The sequence below is a fragment of the Cryptomeria japonica genome, chromosome 8 (genome assembly GCF_030272615.1).
Source record: "Cryptomeria japonica chromosome 8, Sugi_1.0, whole genome shotgun sequence".
Classification (NCBI taxonomy): domain Eukaryota; kingdom Viridiplantae; phylum Streptophyta; class Pinopsida; order Cupressales; family Cupressaceae; genus Cryptomeria; species Cryptomeria japonica.
In genome coordinates, this window is record NC_081412.1 from 80,710,361 (window position 1) to 80,728,251 (window position 17,891).

The following is a 17,891-nucleotide window of genomic DNA, read 5'->3' on the forward strand; positions in this document are numbered from 1 at the left end:
TCCTCACCTCCGCCAAATACAACGGAATCACTGAAAGATGAGAAGTTTGTAAACCAGTCACGTTGATGAAAAAAGTGACGTGACGCACCAGAGTCGATGTACCAAGCAGAAGACCTGGCATGATCTAAAGACCTCTTAGCCATAAAGGCATAAAAGGCAGACTCCTTCTGCTCGGAATGTTCAGCAACATGCGCCTTCTGGTGTGACCCTCCCTGCTTCTTTTGTTCAGAAGCGAGCCTCTGACGGCAATCTTTCTTCATATGGCCGTACTTGTGACAGTAATTGCACTGCATGTTCTTCTTCTTAGCACCATCCTATGTCTGAGAAGAGCCTTTCTGCTGAAAAGACTGAGAGGACTGAAATTTGCCTTTATCCTTGTGAAAGGATTGGGCTGTGAAGGCATTTTCCGAGGAGGTTGACGTAGTACCACTACCAAACTGTTGTTTCCAGCGATCCTGCTATAGAAATTTGGTGCACAATTTTGAAAACTTCAGGTCAACATTAGTTGAAGTAATATTGAGGGTCTCAATGAAGTGTTCATACAATTTCGGAAGACTTTTGAGAGTGATTACTACCATGTCTTCTTCCTCCATAGTCTGACCAATAGCTTCGAGCTGATCTCGAATGTCCTTAATCCTCGTGAGGTGTCCCTGTAAGGACATGCGCTCGTCCATCATAATGGAGAACAACTGATTCTTCAGAAAGAATGCTCGGCTCTTGTCGAATGTCTCATGCAATTCCTTGAGATGCTTCCAGATGTCGAAAGCTATCTTGCCGGAAGGAATCTGTGGTAACTGATCATCAATCACGGAGAGTTTGAGAAGCATAACTGCCTCTCGATTGCGTTCATCAAACTTATCTTGATCTGCACCAGGTGTACCAGGACTGAGCTCTTTTCCCAAAACAAGCTGGTCAAGACGCCTATATTCGAAAATGGTCAACATACGCTGTTTCCAGATGTTGTAATTGTTGCCATTAAAGCGTTGACTGCCTTCTAACATCAGGTTGGTTAGAGAAGCCATTTGCACGCTTCCCAAGGCACGGAAAACGACAGAAAGAGACATGTACAACTCCAACAGGCACGGATTTCAAGATAAGTCCCGACTGATCCGAAAAAAACTGACAGGTGCCTGAAAGCTGAGAGGAAACCCAGAAGGAATCTGAAAACCAAATTCAAATCCGCTGGCTCGAAAATTGCAGCACGAAAAACGATGCACCCAGAAAAATCAGACAACTACCCAGATTAGGATTCGAAAAACCCACCAAGAATATGCTGTCTGAATGTGAATCCGCGGGCTCGAAAATCGAGGCACGAAAACCAAGGCACCCAGAAAATTCTGACGGCCCAGTTGAGAGCTCAAAAAACCCAGAAGGAATCTTTAATTGAAAAAATTTTCCGACTTGAAATAAAGGGTATAAACCCTAGGTCGTGAAAATAAAATTAGCAGAGCCGCCAGAAAATTTCGAAATCCGCAGTCAAAAAACGTGAAAATTGCATCGCAGATTTAGAAAACGCGAACAAGAATCACATGAAAACCTCCAGAAAAAGGAATAAAATCGCGCGGGTTGTATGAGAGCCGAGAACAGGCGCGAAAAGCACAGCTCCAGAAAAACGGACGCGAAAAATCGCATTTTCTGAGGTAGCAAACAAACGCGAGTAGATGAAAAAAATCCTCAAAACAGACCCACGAATGCCAATCACGATTTTTGCAGACGAAAGCCCTTAGGATGAATGAGAATAATTTCGAAAATTTTCAAAAAAGAAAAATTTCGAAAAAAATTCACCTATAGCTCTCATATTATAAAACAGTGCGAGACACGCAATGGATTTCAAAGAATTGATTAATTACAGAATGAGCAAGACGCTCATAAATAATACAAGAATATTTACAAGAATAGCAAGTTTCTAATAAGAAACTTCTGAGAAGTTCGTAGAAGATCTTACTAAAATAGAATATACACTATTGAGCATTAATACTAAAATTAACATTATTTTAATATTCTAATAGTTTCAACTTTAAAAGGATTTAGCCCTTCAAGTTCAAGTTGGCTTGCTCTTATCCTTGTAGCATGATTGATTCACCTTGCAACTCACACAAGTCAAGGGCTTTGAATTCACATTAGGTCGGCCCTATTTTTGGACCCTCCCTCACATGGTTGCCTTTGCTCATACACGCTTTGTATTAAATTTCTCCCACACATTTTAATCTTAAGGTCAAATATTTTAGGTCGACCCTATTGCCATTTGAACTAGGCCTTCGTATAAAAGAGCAAACATTGGTGGACTTCAAGACCACTCGTGCATTTCAATATAAACATAAATCCATTATGCATTTAGGTCTGATTTTCAAGGTGAAATAAAGGCAAGTGCAGGTCGAGATTTCCAAATGCCCAAGGACTTAGCATAAGGCGGGATTTCAAAGGGTGTAGAGACTACCTACAAGGCACACTTCCTTACTAAGCAAGGACAAAGTGTGAGGCGTGATTTCAATGTGCACAAGGACAAGTCTAAAACGGATTTCAAGTGCAATGAGGTCCGATTGATGTTGGAGAGGATCTCCTTGGTGTGAAGAGACAAAATTCAAGGTGGGGTTTATGAGTGTAAAGGGACAAAAGAAATTTGGACGCAATTCCTTGCATAGTGAGGACTGATGTTGGGCGCTAAATGATGTGTCCTAGGGAGAGGTGAGCGCCAAATCAAGGTGAGCAAGGATAAAAGGGTACTAAAACATGATAGCCTTGAATTGTTGAGCACTAGATGAGGTGTTCTAAGGAATCTAGAGTGCTAAATGATGCCCTCCAAGGATTTAAGGGCACTAATTCATATGTTTCATGGATAGATGAGTGCTAATTCAAGGTGAGCTTGGATAGATGTGGAGATACGGACTAAGAAGGGTGAATACTAGTGATGCTAGGGATAAGTGTTGAGCACACTTTAGGTGTGTTCATGGACTCCAAGGTAGTGATCAATGATGGACAAGGATTGCTTAAGTGAAGGACGGCATTTCAAGCCTTACAAAGACAAAACTTGGTGCAATTCCAAGGTCATCAAGGACAAAAGTGCATTCCATGCTTCAACCTAAGACTGAATTCAAATCTCAAAATTTCTAAATTTAAACAAGGAATTTTTATAAAATTCTTCTTATTTCCATCCTATCAAGGTCGGAAAATCCAAACTTGACGAGAAAGTTTCCTTGTCAAGGTTGTCACATTGTTAGGATTTCATTTTTCACACTTAGCATTTCAAAACCTTAATCCCCTTGACGAGTTTCCCTGACAACTTTGCAACATTTTTCGCACTTTGACAACTATGACAACATTTTGCAAAATTGACAACATTGACAACTTTCTTGCTCTATGACAACATTTGACAATTTTGACAACTTTTCTATCAATCCTCTGTCCTAATGTTTTGTTCACGAATTCCTAACTCGAAATTTGAGTTCCTAACTTAATCACCTCCTAACAACAAGACCTTGCACCCTTAAGACATTTCACGAACTACCCAAGACTCACCCTATCCTGGATTGACAAGACATGCCCTTCTCACAAGCAAAAGGCTAAATGACCAAAATTATTGCCAAACTAAGACAACTACGCCAAAACGCCTATGCAATGAGGTGATGTGTGAAAATGTCACAACAGTAACCTTGCCATCTTGTGGGACGCTACTGCACTTGATGAAAACTAGATTGATCAAATTAGGAGAGGGGTGGACCCTACAGCTTGTCAAACAAATTCACAGGCCCTTAATGTGGTGTACCTCATAGCAGCAAGACATTGGCTTGTAATGACCCCTTCACACATGTGATCAATTAGCGGAAAACTGTAGCCTATTTCAATTCATGTAGGCTAATCGGGGTGTGATAAGTAAATAATTAATTAATTAAGTTGCCTAAAGTCACTCGTGTTATAAACTTATATCTAATTAATTGTTTTATTAATATTGGACAACTTAACAAACTTTATAGGTCCCGAATCTAAGTTAAATTAAAAAGAAGTATTAAAAGTCACTTTTCGAGAGAGAAGTGAAATATGATATTTCAAATATTAAAATAAGGTATAAAAAGGAGAGCTTGTAAAAGAAAATTCCTTTTTGACATTTTATTTTTAAAAAACCGAATTTCAGAGAATCAGCAATTGTTCATCGTTTCTTCCCTTGGACAGAAACCCTGCAGCATAGATTGGTTTTGAGGATGGAAACCCTCCTAGCCAAATTGTGATGGAAACTCTCTCTCTCTCTGATTTTCTGCAATTTTTGGTTTGCATTTTCTCCCAATTTAATCCCGATTAACTGAAAAATATTTTTTTCGTTTGCCGTTTTATTCACGGAAAAGGTTTTTTGCTACTGTGCCCCAAAGTATGCAGTAATGAAGTAAGCATAGGCACATCAATTCACCAAGAAGATTTTAAAGTTCGAATTACTCAAGTAAAATTTCAGATGCATGGTTTCAAGCATAGTTTTAAAACTCGGCGACTCGCCTCGGACTCACCACGGACTCGCGAGTCCTTTGGCGCTGCGAGTCGACTCGCCCAGGACTCGCGAGGCGAGTCCAAGCGAGTCCCTGCGAAAGACTCGCGAGTCTTTCGCAAAGACTCGCGCGAGTCTTTCGCAAAGACTCGTGAGTCTTTCACAGGGACTCGCGGGCCCAGAAAAATGCGCCCGTAAGGGTTAAAAACAAGCTTTTTTTTTAATTTTTGACTTCATTTTGGTTTTTTTTTGGCTGTAGCAGGTTAGAAGGGTTTGGAGGAGTAGAGGGAAGAAGGAAAAATCAGCAAGAGAGATCTAGGTAAGGATTTTTCTCTTTCTTTTTTTTTTTCATTTGAATCATTTCATTGTTTTGAAACTGAAAAAAATCTTGAAAAACAAGGGGATATGCTGCCAAATTTTTTTCTATTTTCTTTCCTAAGTTATTTCCTCTTTTTTTTTTCTTGTTTTTGAATGCTATTTTTCCCAAATGATTCATTGTCATTTTTTTTGTTGATTTTCCATGAAACCCTGCTGATTTTATTTTTTTCATGTTAAATCAGCAATGGCAAGTTCAACTCCAAGGGCAACCCCAAGGTCAGGAAGACAAAGAGATAAAGCTTGGAAATATGGGATTGCAGGAAGCAAAAAGGGGGAGGTCACTTGCACCGAATGCACAAAATGGATGACTGGTGGAATCAATAGATTAAAATACCACCTTGCACAAATACCTGGATATGGTGTGGAGGCATGCCCCAAATCAACTCCTGAAATTATTAGAGAGATGAAGGCCATTATTGCTGAGAATGATATGCATAAGGAAGAAAGGCAAAAAACAAGAGAAGCCATGGCAGCTGCAATGAATCCCACATTGTCCACTTCGGGTCCCATTGGTCACAGTCGGGGTCGTCAGTCACTTTCATCTTTTGGTGACAATGAGGGTGAGGCTAGTGGCACTCTTGTTCGATCAGACCCTAATTTTTTTGTACCACGCAATGTTCCAGGTGCACAACCTTCACTTGAAGGTACAGGATGGAATGGAGAGAAGCATGAACAAGCACGGATAGCAGCTTCAAACTTTTGGTTTTACAATAATCTATCTTTCAATGCACCAAACAATGTGTATTGGGAAAGTTTTGTTAATGCATGTACAGTGGCGGGTAAGGGGTTTAAGGCCCCAACAGGTCATGACTTCAGTGGGCCATTGCTAGAGAAAGCTATGAAAAATACAGAAGGTGTGGTTGATGATCAGAAAAGGTATTGGAAGAGAAAAGGATGCAGCATTTTATCTGATGGATGGACAGATGGACGGAATAGGACTCTTCTCAACTTCTTGGTGGCTTCAAATGGTGCAATGGTATTCATAAAGTCTGTTGATGCCTCAAATGAAATAAAAAATGCAGAGACTTTGTGTAATCTGTTGGATGGTGTGGTTCGGGAAGTTGGAGTTGAGAATGTTGTCCAAATTATCACGGACAACGCAGCTGCATATGTATCTGCAGGTAGAATGCTTATGCAGAGGCATCCTTCGATTACATGGAGTCCTTGTGCTGCACATTGCTTGGACTTGGTGCTAGAGGACATTGGGAAGATTGGATGGGTGAAGAAGGTGGTTGAAGATGCAAAAAGTGTCACCAAATTCATCTACAACCATACTTGGGTGCTTGCTTTGATGAGAAAACACACAAATGGCAAGGACCTTGTGCGACCTGGAGTGACACGATTTGCTAGCCACTTCATCACTTTGCAGAGCATTCTTAGTGCCATTCCTCATCTTAAGCAGATGTTTGTGTCAGATGCTTGGTTGGGGTCTGCATACTCCAAAAGACCTGAAGTAGAGAAGATTGTTTGCATTGTTTTTGATGAAGGGTTCACCAAAAGTGGAGAGGAGTTGACTGCGGTAAGTAACAAACACAAAAGTAAAGTTTATACAATCTTGTCTATTTGCTGATTTTATTTTTTAGGGGTTGATTTTGTACTAATTTAAAATTTGTTTTAATTTTTTTAGGTGACAGAACCTTTGGTAAGGCTTCTTCGTATGGTGGATGGAGAGGGCATGCCAATGGGTTTCATTTATGAGGCCATGGATAGGGCCAAAAAGGCCATTTCACATTACTATCGTGGAAATACAAGAAAATGTGAAATCTTTTGGCGCATCATTGATCGTAGGTGGACAAACCAACTCCACCAACCGATACATGCCTTCGCCTACTTTTTGAACCCGAAATTCTACTTCACTGATTCATTTAGGGCTGATGAGGAGGTCATGGCAGGTGTTATTACATGCATTGATAAGATGACACCTGATCCTGTGTTGAGAGACAAGGTTCTTGATGAGTTGGAGGTGAGATTTGACATTTGCAATTGCTCTATCTTTATTTATGAATTCGGAAATGTTCATTATTGAATTTGAGTTTGACACTTTGACTATCTAGTATCTATTTCTGAATTTGGAAATGTTCATTGTTCAAGATCTACAAAAGTGCAGAGGGGAGACTCTTCTCATCACAACTAGCAATTGATAGGAGAGGAAAACAACAACCAGGTAAAAAATTTAGTAACTTAGTTCAATAGTGCAAGAAAAAACCTACAAACTTGATTGTTACATTTTTTTCTCAATTCTAATATTTCTAAATGTTTTTTGTAGATTTATGGTGGGAGAATTATGGTGCCGGCACGCCTAATCTTCAAAAGATAGCTATCCGTGTTTTGTCTCAGCCATGCAGTGCTTCTGGGTGTGAACGAAATTGGAGTGTCTTTGAGAGCATTCACACAAAGAAGAGAAATAGATTGTCACAAAAGCGGCTCAATGATCTAGTATTTGTTCGGTACAACCTTCGCCTTCGAGTTAGACAGGTGGAGGGTGTTTCACATGAGGCCATTGACTTGGATGAAATTGATCCATATGGTGATTGGACCATGAATGAACAAAATGATGGTGATGATGTCCTCCTTACCGAAGAAGAAATTGCAGAAATAGAGAGAGGAGCAGCACAAGATGCAGAAGGAGCAAGATTGGATGAAATGGAGGATGAAGATGAGGACGAAGATGAGGATGATGATGAGGACTTTGACTTTGAAGAAGAATCATTTCACCATTTAGATACCACAACACCCACTGCTACTACTTCTAGCTCAAGGCCTGAAAAATTGAGCTATATTAGGAAAAATACAAAGAGGAAGATGTAGTTTTCTCTTTGGTTTGTTCATTCACATTGTTGTTTTTCACATTTGGAGTTGGACTTGGACATATCATTATATGTAATTTTGTGAACATTTATATACTTATGCTGCCATTATACATTTTAGAGTTGAAACTTGAAACTTGAATATGCTGCCATGAATGATGAAATTTCAAATGTTGCGTGTTTGTAGATCATATGACATGTGTAATGTTTCAATTATGGCACTTATGTTCTCTAAATGCATTAATTTCTTTATGTTTTTTTTGTAAAACTACGGTTTTTTTTTTTGCCGAGTCTTTCGCGAGTCTTTCACGAGTTCGAGTCCGAGTCCAAAATTTTGGTTTGCCGAGTCCGAGGCGAGTCCGAGATTTTCAACTATGGTTTCAAGGATAATATGCAAGAAAAATAGAAAGAAAGAAAGAAAAATGAATAATAAATGGTTGATGAGCTCACAAACACAACCAGAGATAAAAGTAGTAAAAACAGGCACCTAAAGAAACAAACAAGAAGGACGACTAACTATACATTTTCTAAAAGCAACTGCTGACTTGGATGAAGCAGAAAAGAGGCTAAGGAGGACTTGCAAATATATGCTAGCCAATTTCATTATCTTGGGCTCTTCTAGTCCATACCTTTATTGTAAGGACCACTTTCTTCTTTAATGCAAGATGCATAATAATTTGGTCCTGAGAACAGAAACTATTACATCTAGCTACCCAATGACTCAAAACAACATAATTTGTTCTTCCTACATATTGGGCATCTGTTTGCTGTTATATTTTGCAACTAGCTGTAAGAAAAGTAAAAGTCTCATGTATCTCCTTTTGCAGAGTGTATTTTTATGTTTTTCAATTTTTATAATAAAAATGCACCATTTTCACGAGACTTTATGGTACATGAAATCTAAAACATCCAAGATGATAAAGCATGAAAAATCTTTTGCATGTTGCAGAATGCATACCCATTCAAGCTCACTTTCTCCAAACAGTTACTATAGCAAGACCATAGCTTCAAGAAGTCCTCCTCCCTCTAGAAAGAAGTAATAGAAGATCAGATTTGAAAATCAAAAATTATCTAGCTACAATAGCAAAAACAGTCCCATTTATGAAGAAAACAATGATAAGTCTACTTTATGTAAATACATCTCTTATGAAGAATATATGATAGAAAAAGAATAGATGAATCAAGTTTTTTTGCAATAATTGGCTTCAAAAAAAAGAATTATACCATTTGACCAGCAAACTACGAATGTCTGTTAATTAAAAATAATAAAAAAGACAGATTATAATCAAAAGTTGAATGCAGATTATTAATCACATCGAAATACAGTACATACAAAGCAATATGAGTGGATAACTACTACAATCAAATATTCAATAACAAACAATTATTGAGGTAGTGAGCATATAGCTTAGACTTAGAAATAAAGAAGACTTAGGATTAATAGAAGTAATATAAAATACACCAACAAACCTTCTCTTTACCCCAAGTCATGAATAAACTGTCTAGAGTTAATAATCACAACTCAAAACTGATCTGAATGAAAAGTTCTGCCTCCAAATATATGTTGTGCCTCACACCAATGATCGTGCGGTTCTCAAATTTGCAGAACATCCATGCCTAACATCTAGTCCACATCTGTTCATGTTATTTAACTTTTTCTCCAAGAAAAGATAAATTTATGAAATAACTCTTCTAGAATTAAAAAGAGATATAAAATAAAAGGGTATTATGATCCTTTGGTTTAAGGAAAGATTACTAAAGAATGTGTATGAAAACTTCTCTTAAAAGATAATTATGTTTATTAAAGGGTAATTAAAGGTGACCTTTTTGAAAGGGTGTGATGGTTTGGGAACCACCCTTTAAAAAGTATACAAGTCATTTATGTGAGACTTGGAAGGGCATGGTGGGCTACGAGGCATTTGGAGAAGGGGCACACGGTGTGTGTCCAATTTGGGGTACAGCATTGTTGTGACGTTTTCACACATCGCCCCATTGCAAATGGGGACCCATGTTTTTTGCTTTTTAGGGTTAGTTTTTTTAGGGTTTTGTTAGTTAGCCTTTGCATTTTTGAGTGCTGTCGGGGTGATCACATGGATAGCAAGTCCGGCTTGAGTGAGGTCCTGATCCTGAAATTTGGCTAAGTCTGGAATGTCCTGAAAAATTGGCTAAGTCTGAAAGTCCTGATCCTGAAATTTGGCTAAGTCTGGAATGTCCTGATCCTGAATTTGACTAAGTCTGGAAACTGAAAAACCTCCAAAAACTAGATTTTGCAATATAACTCCTCGAGGTCTGAAACCACTCTCAAACATCCTGAAAGTATATATGGAATATAACTTAAAGTATAAGAAAGAAAGAAGAAAGATAGAAGGACACTTATACTTAAATGTTATATTCCATCAAATTTATCCTGATAGAGAGTTCGAAAAGTCAAATTTCGCTCGTGTCCTTCTCCAAGGGTCCAGAGCGAAAAGCGCTCCTGTCCCTCTCCAAGGGACCAAGGCGAATCGCTCGTGTCCCTCACCAAGTGACCAGAGCGAAAATGCTTAGTTGAGCCATTCCTGACCTTGTTTGGACGAATCGAGACATCAAAGGCATGGTGAAGGACGAAATGAGCATGATAGAGCATCCAGACTTGATCAAAAACAACGAAATGATGAATTTTTTGCCTAGAGGGTCAAATTCGCTCCTGTCCCTCACTGAAGGACCAGAGCGAAATTCTTCATAAGGTACGATCTGGGCAAAGATCAAGTCAACTTTATGTTTGAAGGCAAGGAAGGAGGTGAAATGAACTCATTGAAGATAAATTGAAGATTACCAAATGCCATCAAAGGACCAAAATGCTTAAGTTCGCTCCTGTCCCTCAGGAAGGGACCAGAGCGATTTTTGTTATAGATGATTTTCTGGCTAAGTTACAATCAAACCCAAGGCATGGATGAATGGAATGGAATGTTACGAATCCGTTGAAGATAATTTTAGAGGTTAGCAATATGATGTGGAGCCTACAAGAGCAAGATCGCTCCTGTCCCTCTCCAAGGGACCAGGGCGATATGATGATTATATTGCCGTTCCTCCAAATTCAAGACACTCCAAGACAAAGAACAAGGTGGCAAGGACATTTCGAAGCGTCCCAATCAAGCGCAAAGCATCAAAGATCGTCAACATTGAAGGATTTACATCAAGACTCCTAGTTCGCTCCTGTCCCTCAGGAAGGGACCAGAGCGAAATTCTCATAAAGGCCTGGATTTTTAAAGTTGATCATGTTTCAAGCGACCAAGGAGAATCAAGGGGACTTCATTTTACTCGTTGATAGCAATTACAAGTTGAAGAAGGCAAAGACAAGCTCAAAACGTTGAAGTTCGCTCCTGTCCCTCAGGAAGGGACCAGAGCGATATACACCATATTTGCCAATTCATGCATGAATCACGTTAAGTCAAGGTTTTGCAAAGTGGTAAAAGGTCTAAGGTGTCTTTTGAAGACGATATACAAGAGTTTTGAACGTCAAAATGCTATCAATTGAGCTAAGGAACTTATATCGCTCCTGTCCTTTGGACAAGGACCAAAGCGATTTCTATTAAAACACTCATGCTCCTTCAAAATCAAGACAATGCAAGGGTGGGCAAGATCGAGGACGCCATTTGAAAGATAATGAACGAGGAACAAAGGTTGAAAGGTGGAAAATTCTAGCTAGAACACATGGATCGCTCCTGTCCCTCTCCAAGGGACCAGGGCAATATCACATCTTAAAGACATTCCTTCGCACAAACAAGTCAATCAAACTTGAAGGACCCAGCTAAAATGCCGATTTGAACGTAAGGATCAAGATTTTGAACGTCAAAAATGCAAGGATCAAGACCAAATTGATGGATCGCTCCTGTCCCTCAGTCAGGGACCAGGGCGATGAGGTATGTATTATTTCATTTTCAAAAATTTGGCGCTCAAACACATTTCTTTAAATTTATTTTAAATGCTAAAATCGATGGATTGCAAATTTAATTAAGAATGGCATTTAAAATTTGCGCTTGATATCTATTAATTATTTTTGCCTTTATAAAAATCGAAATTTATTAATTTAAATAATAAAGGCATTTAATAATTAATTATTAATTAATAAAAAATCAAATGGGGCGCTTGATTTAAAATTTGTTTCATTTTACAAGGGTCGGCCTTTTAAGTTTATTTTAAATTTGTCTTATTTACCAAAGTCGGCCTAAGATCAATATGAAGGTAAGCGCCTATAAAGGGAAGGTGGTTTATTCATTTCAAATCATCATTTAACATCCTTCATTAGCATGCGATTTGGAGAATACAAAGGAGGTGCGAAATTGTCATTCAAGAGGAGGGCGCAGACATCATCAAAGGAGTGCGAGCTTAGTCTCAAGTTGGGCGAACTTGCCAAAGACCACGTCAAAGATATCCTCAAGGGTGATGAATTGATAAAGGGATTGTTCATTTAAAGGAGATCACGTTGAAGCCATCTAATTTTCATTTTGCCTAGGCGATTTCCTTGTTTTTGCATTCTAGAGTTAGCTCTCAAGAGAGGTATGGCGATATGGATTTATTGTTTTGATTTTGAACGTTGATCGTCATAGCTTAAATTTTGAATTCATAGCTCAATAGTCGTTTTTAGGAAATGATTAATAAAGGACGTATCATTAAGTTTCCTAAAATTTGCTCTCTAATTTATGTTATGTATTGCAAAATCATGGTACTAATTTTGAAATGTTGTGTAGGCATCAAATGGAGATCTCATCAAAGAAAAAATCAAGCCGGATCAAGGACGGTCTTCGCCGGGACGATCAAGCCAGGACAGGGGCGACCTCTTTCAATCCAGCGTTCCAAGGCGAGGTACATCATCATCTTGCAAATCAAGGACAAAAGGAGTTAGAACAAGAGTTAATTAAAGCAAGCCTCTCAACGACATCAAATTGAATATCTAGCAAGCTACAAGTGTCAGATGAGGTGGCGTCCTAGTCATCATTTCTCTAGTCAGTGTGGTCCACCTCAGCATGTCCAGATTCAATGTACTTAACTCATGGAAGGTGGCACAAACTCCGATGTACCTACCCCGGCTATCCATTGGTCGATTTTTCTAGAAGGGACATGTGTCCAAGCAATACAATTATTTCATTGGTCAAGCATTAAATGTTATGTAATGGTTGTAACAAACCCTAATTAGGGTTTTCATTGTTGTATCTTGGCCATTGATCTTGAATTGATCTAAGCCATCAAATTGTATTGTGGGCACTATATAAGCCCAGGTATTTCATTTGTAAAGGCTAATGAGCAATAAATTAGAAATAATGAGCAATAAGTTAGAGATAGCATGTAAATAGTTGGAAGAGTTAGAATATAGTTGATAGAATAGCAATTAGAGTAGAATAGGAGGACAAGGCAAGAAATTGTTGCCATTGATTGTAAACAAACTCCATTTTCATTGAAGTAATGGTGAAATATGTCGTTTTCTTGCAATTTGCATGGTTTCTTGTTGAGTCTTCAATCTTAGATGGTAGATGATTAGATGAATGGAGGAAATGTGATTGATTAATGGTGGAATTCGTATATCCATACTACTAGCAGTTTGTTGATTGCAGACTTGCCTTGTGTAGTCAACTGGAATCGTTCAGCTTAAGCTCAATTTCAATTTGTCGCCTCTTCATTGATATGCATCAACTTGGATGGTATCTATGCCTGCGGTGATGATTTGAACATCATAAAGATTCCCTTAGAAGATTGCACTAGTCTTGTGTAGATGTTCCATTGATGTCAAAACAAGATCTAGTTAGAGTTTCATCAAAAATCAAGTCATTGCTCCTACATTCTTAGTATTAGGATTAGATCCTCTCTTCGCCCTTATCCTTTTTTCATTTTTTTTCAAATCCAAGTTAGTAAGAGCCTGTGTCCAGCAAAGCAGATCGGAAGTTCAAACATCAGATGTAAGTCCCCTTGTGATTCCAGCAAATCACATCATACCACGGCGAGCTTATCCACATGTAGAGACCCTACTAAAAGGAACCTTGGAGTCATCCTAACTGATCCTTTATGCGAATCTTCAGCAGTTAGAGACTTTTTCTCAAGAGAGGATAAGATACCCTTAGGTATTTTATTCTGTGTTAGGCTGTGTACAAAATACACGTCAACAAGCATACACTTGGGAATTTCCTGGTCAAGGCTATGTTATCATCCAGTGAAGCAGTTTGGTTCTGTGTAAGAACCGATTTCTATGTTATTTATGCCATGAGGCAAGTTTGGTTAGGTATACAACCCAGTTTCCTCTAGGGGTGCTATAGCCATAAAGGACCTGTTGTGACCTATTTCACACATCACCCCATCGCAAATGGGGACCCCCTATCTTTGCTTTTTAGGGTTTTGTCCTAGCTCTGCAATTTCATAAATCCATTTTCTCTAGGAGTTTTGAGTTAGAGTTTTGAAGTCATCCCGAGCGAAATAGAGAAATCTTGCTCAAAATTACATTCGAACGTTGTCAAAGCATTTAGGAGGTCTGAAGGACGAGGATCACAATTGTTTTTGGATTTAGTATTGGGTGACAGTCGAGTACCTAGTGCAGGTGAGTTACTACAGGAGAGTAAGGACATAGTTGCGACTCTCAGAGACAATATTGCTAGAGCTCAGAACCAGCAGAAACAATATGCAGACCAGAAGAGGACTGAGCGCAGTTTTGAGGTGAATGATATGGTTTACCTCATGTTGCAGCCATACAGGCAGTCCACTCTCAAGAAGAGTGGTGCAGAGAAACTCAAGCCACGTTACTATGGACCATTTAGGATTATCAGGAAGGTTGGTGAGGTGGCTTATGAGTTGGAGCTTCCCGCAAATAGCAGAGTGCATAATGTATTCCATGTGTCACGCCTCAAGAAGGCGTTGGGTCAGAGTGTGGTGCCTTCTGCAGTATTACCTCCCTTGGATGATGAGGGGAAGTTGATCTTGGTTCCAGAATCCATCTTGGATAGCAGAGAGAAGCAGCTTCGCAGGCGAGTGATCAGAGAGTACCTGATTAAGTGGAAGGATCTACCTGTTGAGGATGCTACTTGGGAGGGTGAAGCCATTCTGCAGCATCCTGCATTGAGATTGCTTGAGGCCAAGCAATTTCAGGAGGGGCGGACTGTCATGTCCCCTCTTTAGTATGACATGACACTTTACGTGGATTTGCCTATTCCAAACTCTCGTAGGCAGATGGTTGTGGTGAGAGAGTCATTTTGGCATTTATTTGGTGAATGGATGGCTCATTATGCTCTTGGAGACATTATATTTTATTATTTGGGGCCAAGATGTTATATTTTTAAATTGAGGTGCACTTTTTATTTTATGAAGTAACTTTTTATCTAAAAAGTGCAATGAGGCTTCTAGAAGATTCTATTATGGATACTTCTAGAAAGTCATGGATACTTCTAGAAAGACTAAGAGGCTTCTAGAAGATTCTATTATGGATACTTCTAGAAAGTTATGGATACTTCTAGAAAGACTAAGAGGCTTCTAGAAGATTCTATTATGTGTATAAATAGACCCCATGGGTCTCTCATTTGGCATCCAAGTTTATTTTTCTCTAGTGCATCTACTTGAGCATTTGTGGAGCTTGAAGGTCTACAAGTATTCAGCTGAATCATTGGGAACGATACCTCCCAAGTGATTGCATAACTGAGGGGGTGAAAGATCCTCTGAAGGGTTGCTCTTCGGAATTGGTACTCAGCCAATTCAGGTGTGCTTAATTGGAATACTATCTTGTCAGGGTTCGATTTAGAGATCAGTTGCAAACTTACATCTTTGTTCATGTATCAATGAATGTCATTGTCTATCTTAGAAAGTCTGAAATAGTGATCAGAAATTAATTGCAACAGTTGTATACTTCAAACTCCCATATTTCTGAAGCATGTATGACATCTATTTGACATAATGTCAATTCTAGTATTGATGAAAAATTGAGTTGTTCCCTTGGTAGTTAAATTGATATATGTTTCCTATATACTTTGCAAATCAGTAAAGTGCTTAGTTGTAGATTGTATGTAACTTGTTGGACAATATTCCTTGAATCAAAATCATCAATTCTTCCATACATAAGCAAGGGATACTACATCAAGTCCGCCATGGAGGTGAAGGCATATGACAAATGAACTCTGCCTTGGACATGTCTAACATGCTTCCAAGAAGACATGGCAAAGAGAAGGTGAACTCCACCTAGGCATGTTAGAGGAAGGCAAGGAGTGATCAAAGTCCGCCTAGACACAAAACAAACATGGCAAGCATATGTCAAACTCCTACCTTCAGTCAACTAACTCGTGGCAAGAGTAAAGTAAACTCCTACTCGAGGTTAAGCCAACAATACCAAGTTGAAAGGAAAGAAATAAAACTAAGTCAAGGAGAGAAAGCTACGACAACATGTCAAGGCACATGTCAAGGTTGGCAAAGCCTTTGCCAAGTCCGCCTAGAACAAGACATGGCATAAAGGAGAGAAGCAAACATTGCTTAAAACAAGCGCAACGAAAAGTTAACCAAATTTTGAAGTTGGCAAGAGATTCATGAAGTCCGCCCTCCACAAACAAAGTTGGCAAGCAAGATAAGAAGTTCGCCCAAGGCATAGAAACATGGCAAGGCAAGTAAGAAGTCCGCCTAGCACATGGGATGGGTGGCAAAGAACATTCCAAGTCCGCCCTTGGAAAAGCAAGACTTGGCATGAAGCTCCTCAAGTCCGCCCTCTAAGAGAAAGATAAAAGCAAAATAAAGCGTGATCAAAACAAGATGGCAAAGCATCTTCAAACTCTGCCCCACCCAAGGATGGCACAAGCAAATTAAAGTCCGCTATGTCTAAAGACTCGCCAAGTCCGCCTAGGTGGAGTATAAGATATTTATGGTCAAGTTTGCTATGAAGAAGGGAAAAATGGATAAGAGGAATAACAATTTTGATAAGGAAGCAAGGTGAAAGTTAGTATGTCCAAGTGCACTTAAAGTCCGCCCTCTTCTCAGCATATCTAAGAAACATTCAAGTCCGCCCTTGGCTAGACACCTCCAAAGTCCGCCCATAATGGGATTAAGATAGCAAGGCGAAATTAAAAGGGAAGAAAAAATAAAATTTTGCCAAAAGAGAATAATCCAAACAACTTGGAAGCACACTTCAAAGAAGTAAATAGATTTTGCCAAAATAAATTGTCCAAACACTTTGGAAGTTCACTCAAACACACAAGTTGGCAAGACTTAGACATTCCAATTGCCTAGGCATAAATGGAATATGTAAAGATACCTGAACAAGGCATAAAAAAATTCACCCATGACTTGGACACAAAGACAATCAACTTGCCATGATGAAGAGAGAAAAATGGCTAAAGGAGATACAAATCTGAGAAAAATTGCACATGAAATCAAGGGTCAATCAACGAACGGGTTGGAAAATAATTTTGACACATGAATATTTTTAATTATTTTCCAACACTTGAATTATTTTCGAAGGGATGATAATTTCAACACTTAGAAATATTTTCAAAAATTCAAGAAAATTCAATTTGAAAGAAAGTTCTAGAAGATTCCTTAACTAAGGATGGAATTTTGAGAGAAAAATAAAACTTTCCATTTTGGAAAGATTTAAAACATTAAAACACAAAAAATTAAAAATTAAAATAGAAAAAAACAAAAAAACTCAAAGAAGAAGCTTCTAAGTTTAAAAACCTTAAACTCTATATATTTTCAACCAAATTCATTTTTCAAGTTGAGAATTTGGAGAGCAATTGAGAAGAAGTTTTCTCTCAAATTTTGTGAAAATTGATTTCTTGAAGAGAAATTTTGAAAAAGTAAAAATACCTTTTAAGTGTTGGAAGTCAAGAAATTAAGTGCTTTTTTCTGATTATCATGTCTTATTTCTCTCAAATTTTATCGATTTCTTGATTAAATTCTTCACTTTCAGTTTGCTTTTTCACAGAAATTTAACCTTTTAACAGGCTGAAAGTGACAATTCCAAGAAGAAGGATCAAAAATCAGAATAAAAACCTTAGAAATAATATTTTCATGTGTTTTGCAGGTTGATGACCACCAAAGGAGCACCTTCCAGAAAAGCACCAATGAAGTTTGTCAGTGAAGGAGTACAACCGGAATCCAAGATCAAATCTAAATGGAAGAATATCATAGACACTGACCTTGGACATGTGGACTTAGAAGAATTCAAAAAGAGAATGTACGGGCATGATGGATACCTGCCGAAACCCATTGCTTGCCGAATGATGAGAATGGCATCG

The 17,891-nt window shown here is 38.6% G+C and overlaps 1 protein-coding gene across 3 annotated transcripts in view; it reads right to left on the minus strand.

Annotated features, from left to right (window-relative positions):
- LOC131038433 (EIN3-binding F-box protein 1) overlaps nucleotides 1-17,891 on the minus strand; it is a 212,784-nt gene that overhangs the window by 148,141 nt on the left and 46,752 nt on the right. For all 3 annotated transcript variants that reach the window (XR_009104473.2, XM_057970872.2, XM_057970873.2), the window contains exon 3: nucleotides 8,615-8,682. Coding sequence is in view for 2 of the 3 variants with exons in the window: in XM_057970872.2 (XP_057826855.2) it covers nucleotides 8,615-8,682 (68 nt within the window). In the remaining variant the exon portion in view is untranslated. The remainder of the gene's footprint in view (nucleotides 1-8,614; nucleotides 8,683-17,891) is intronic.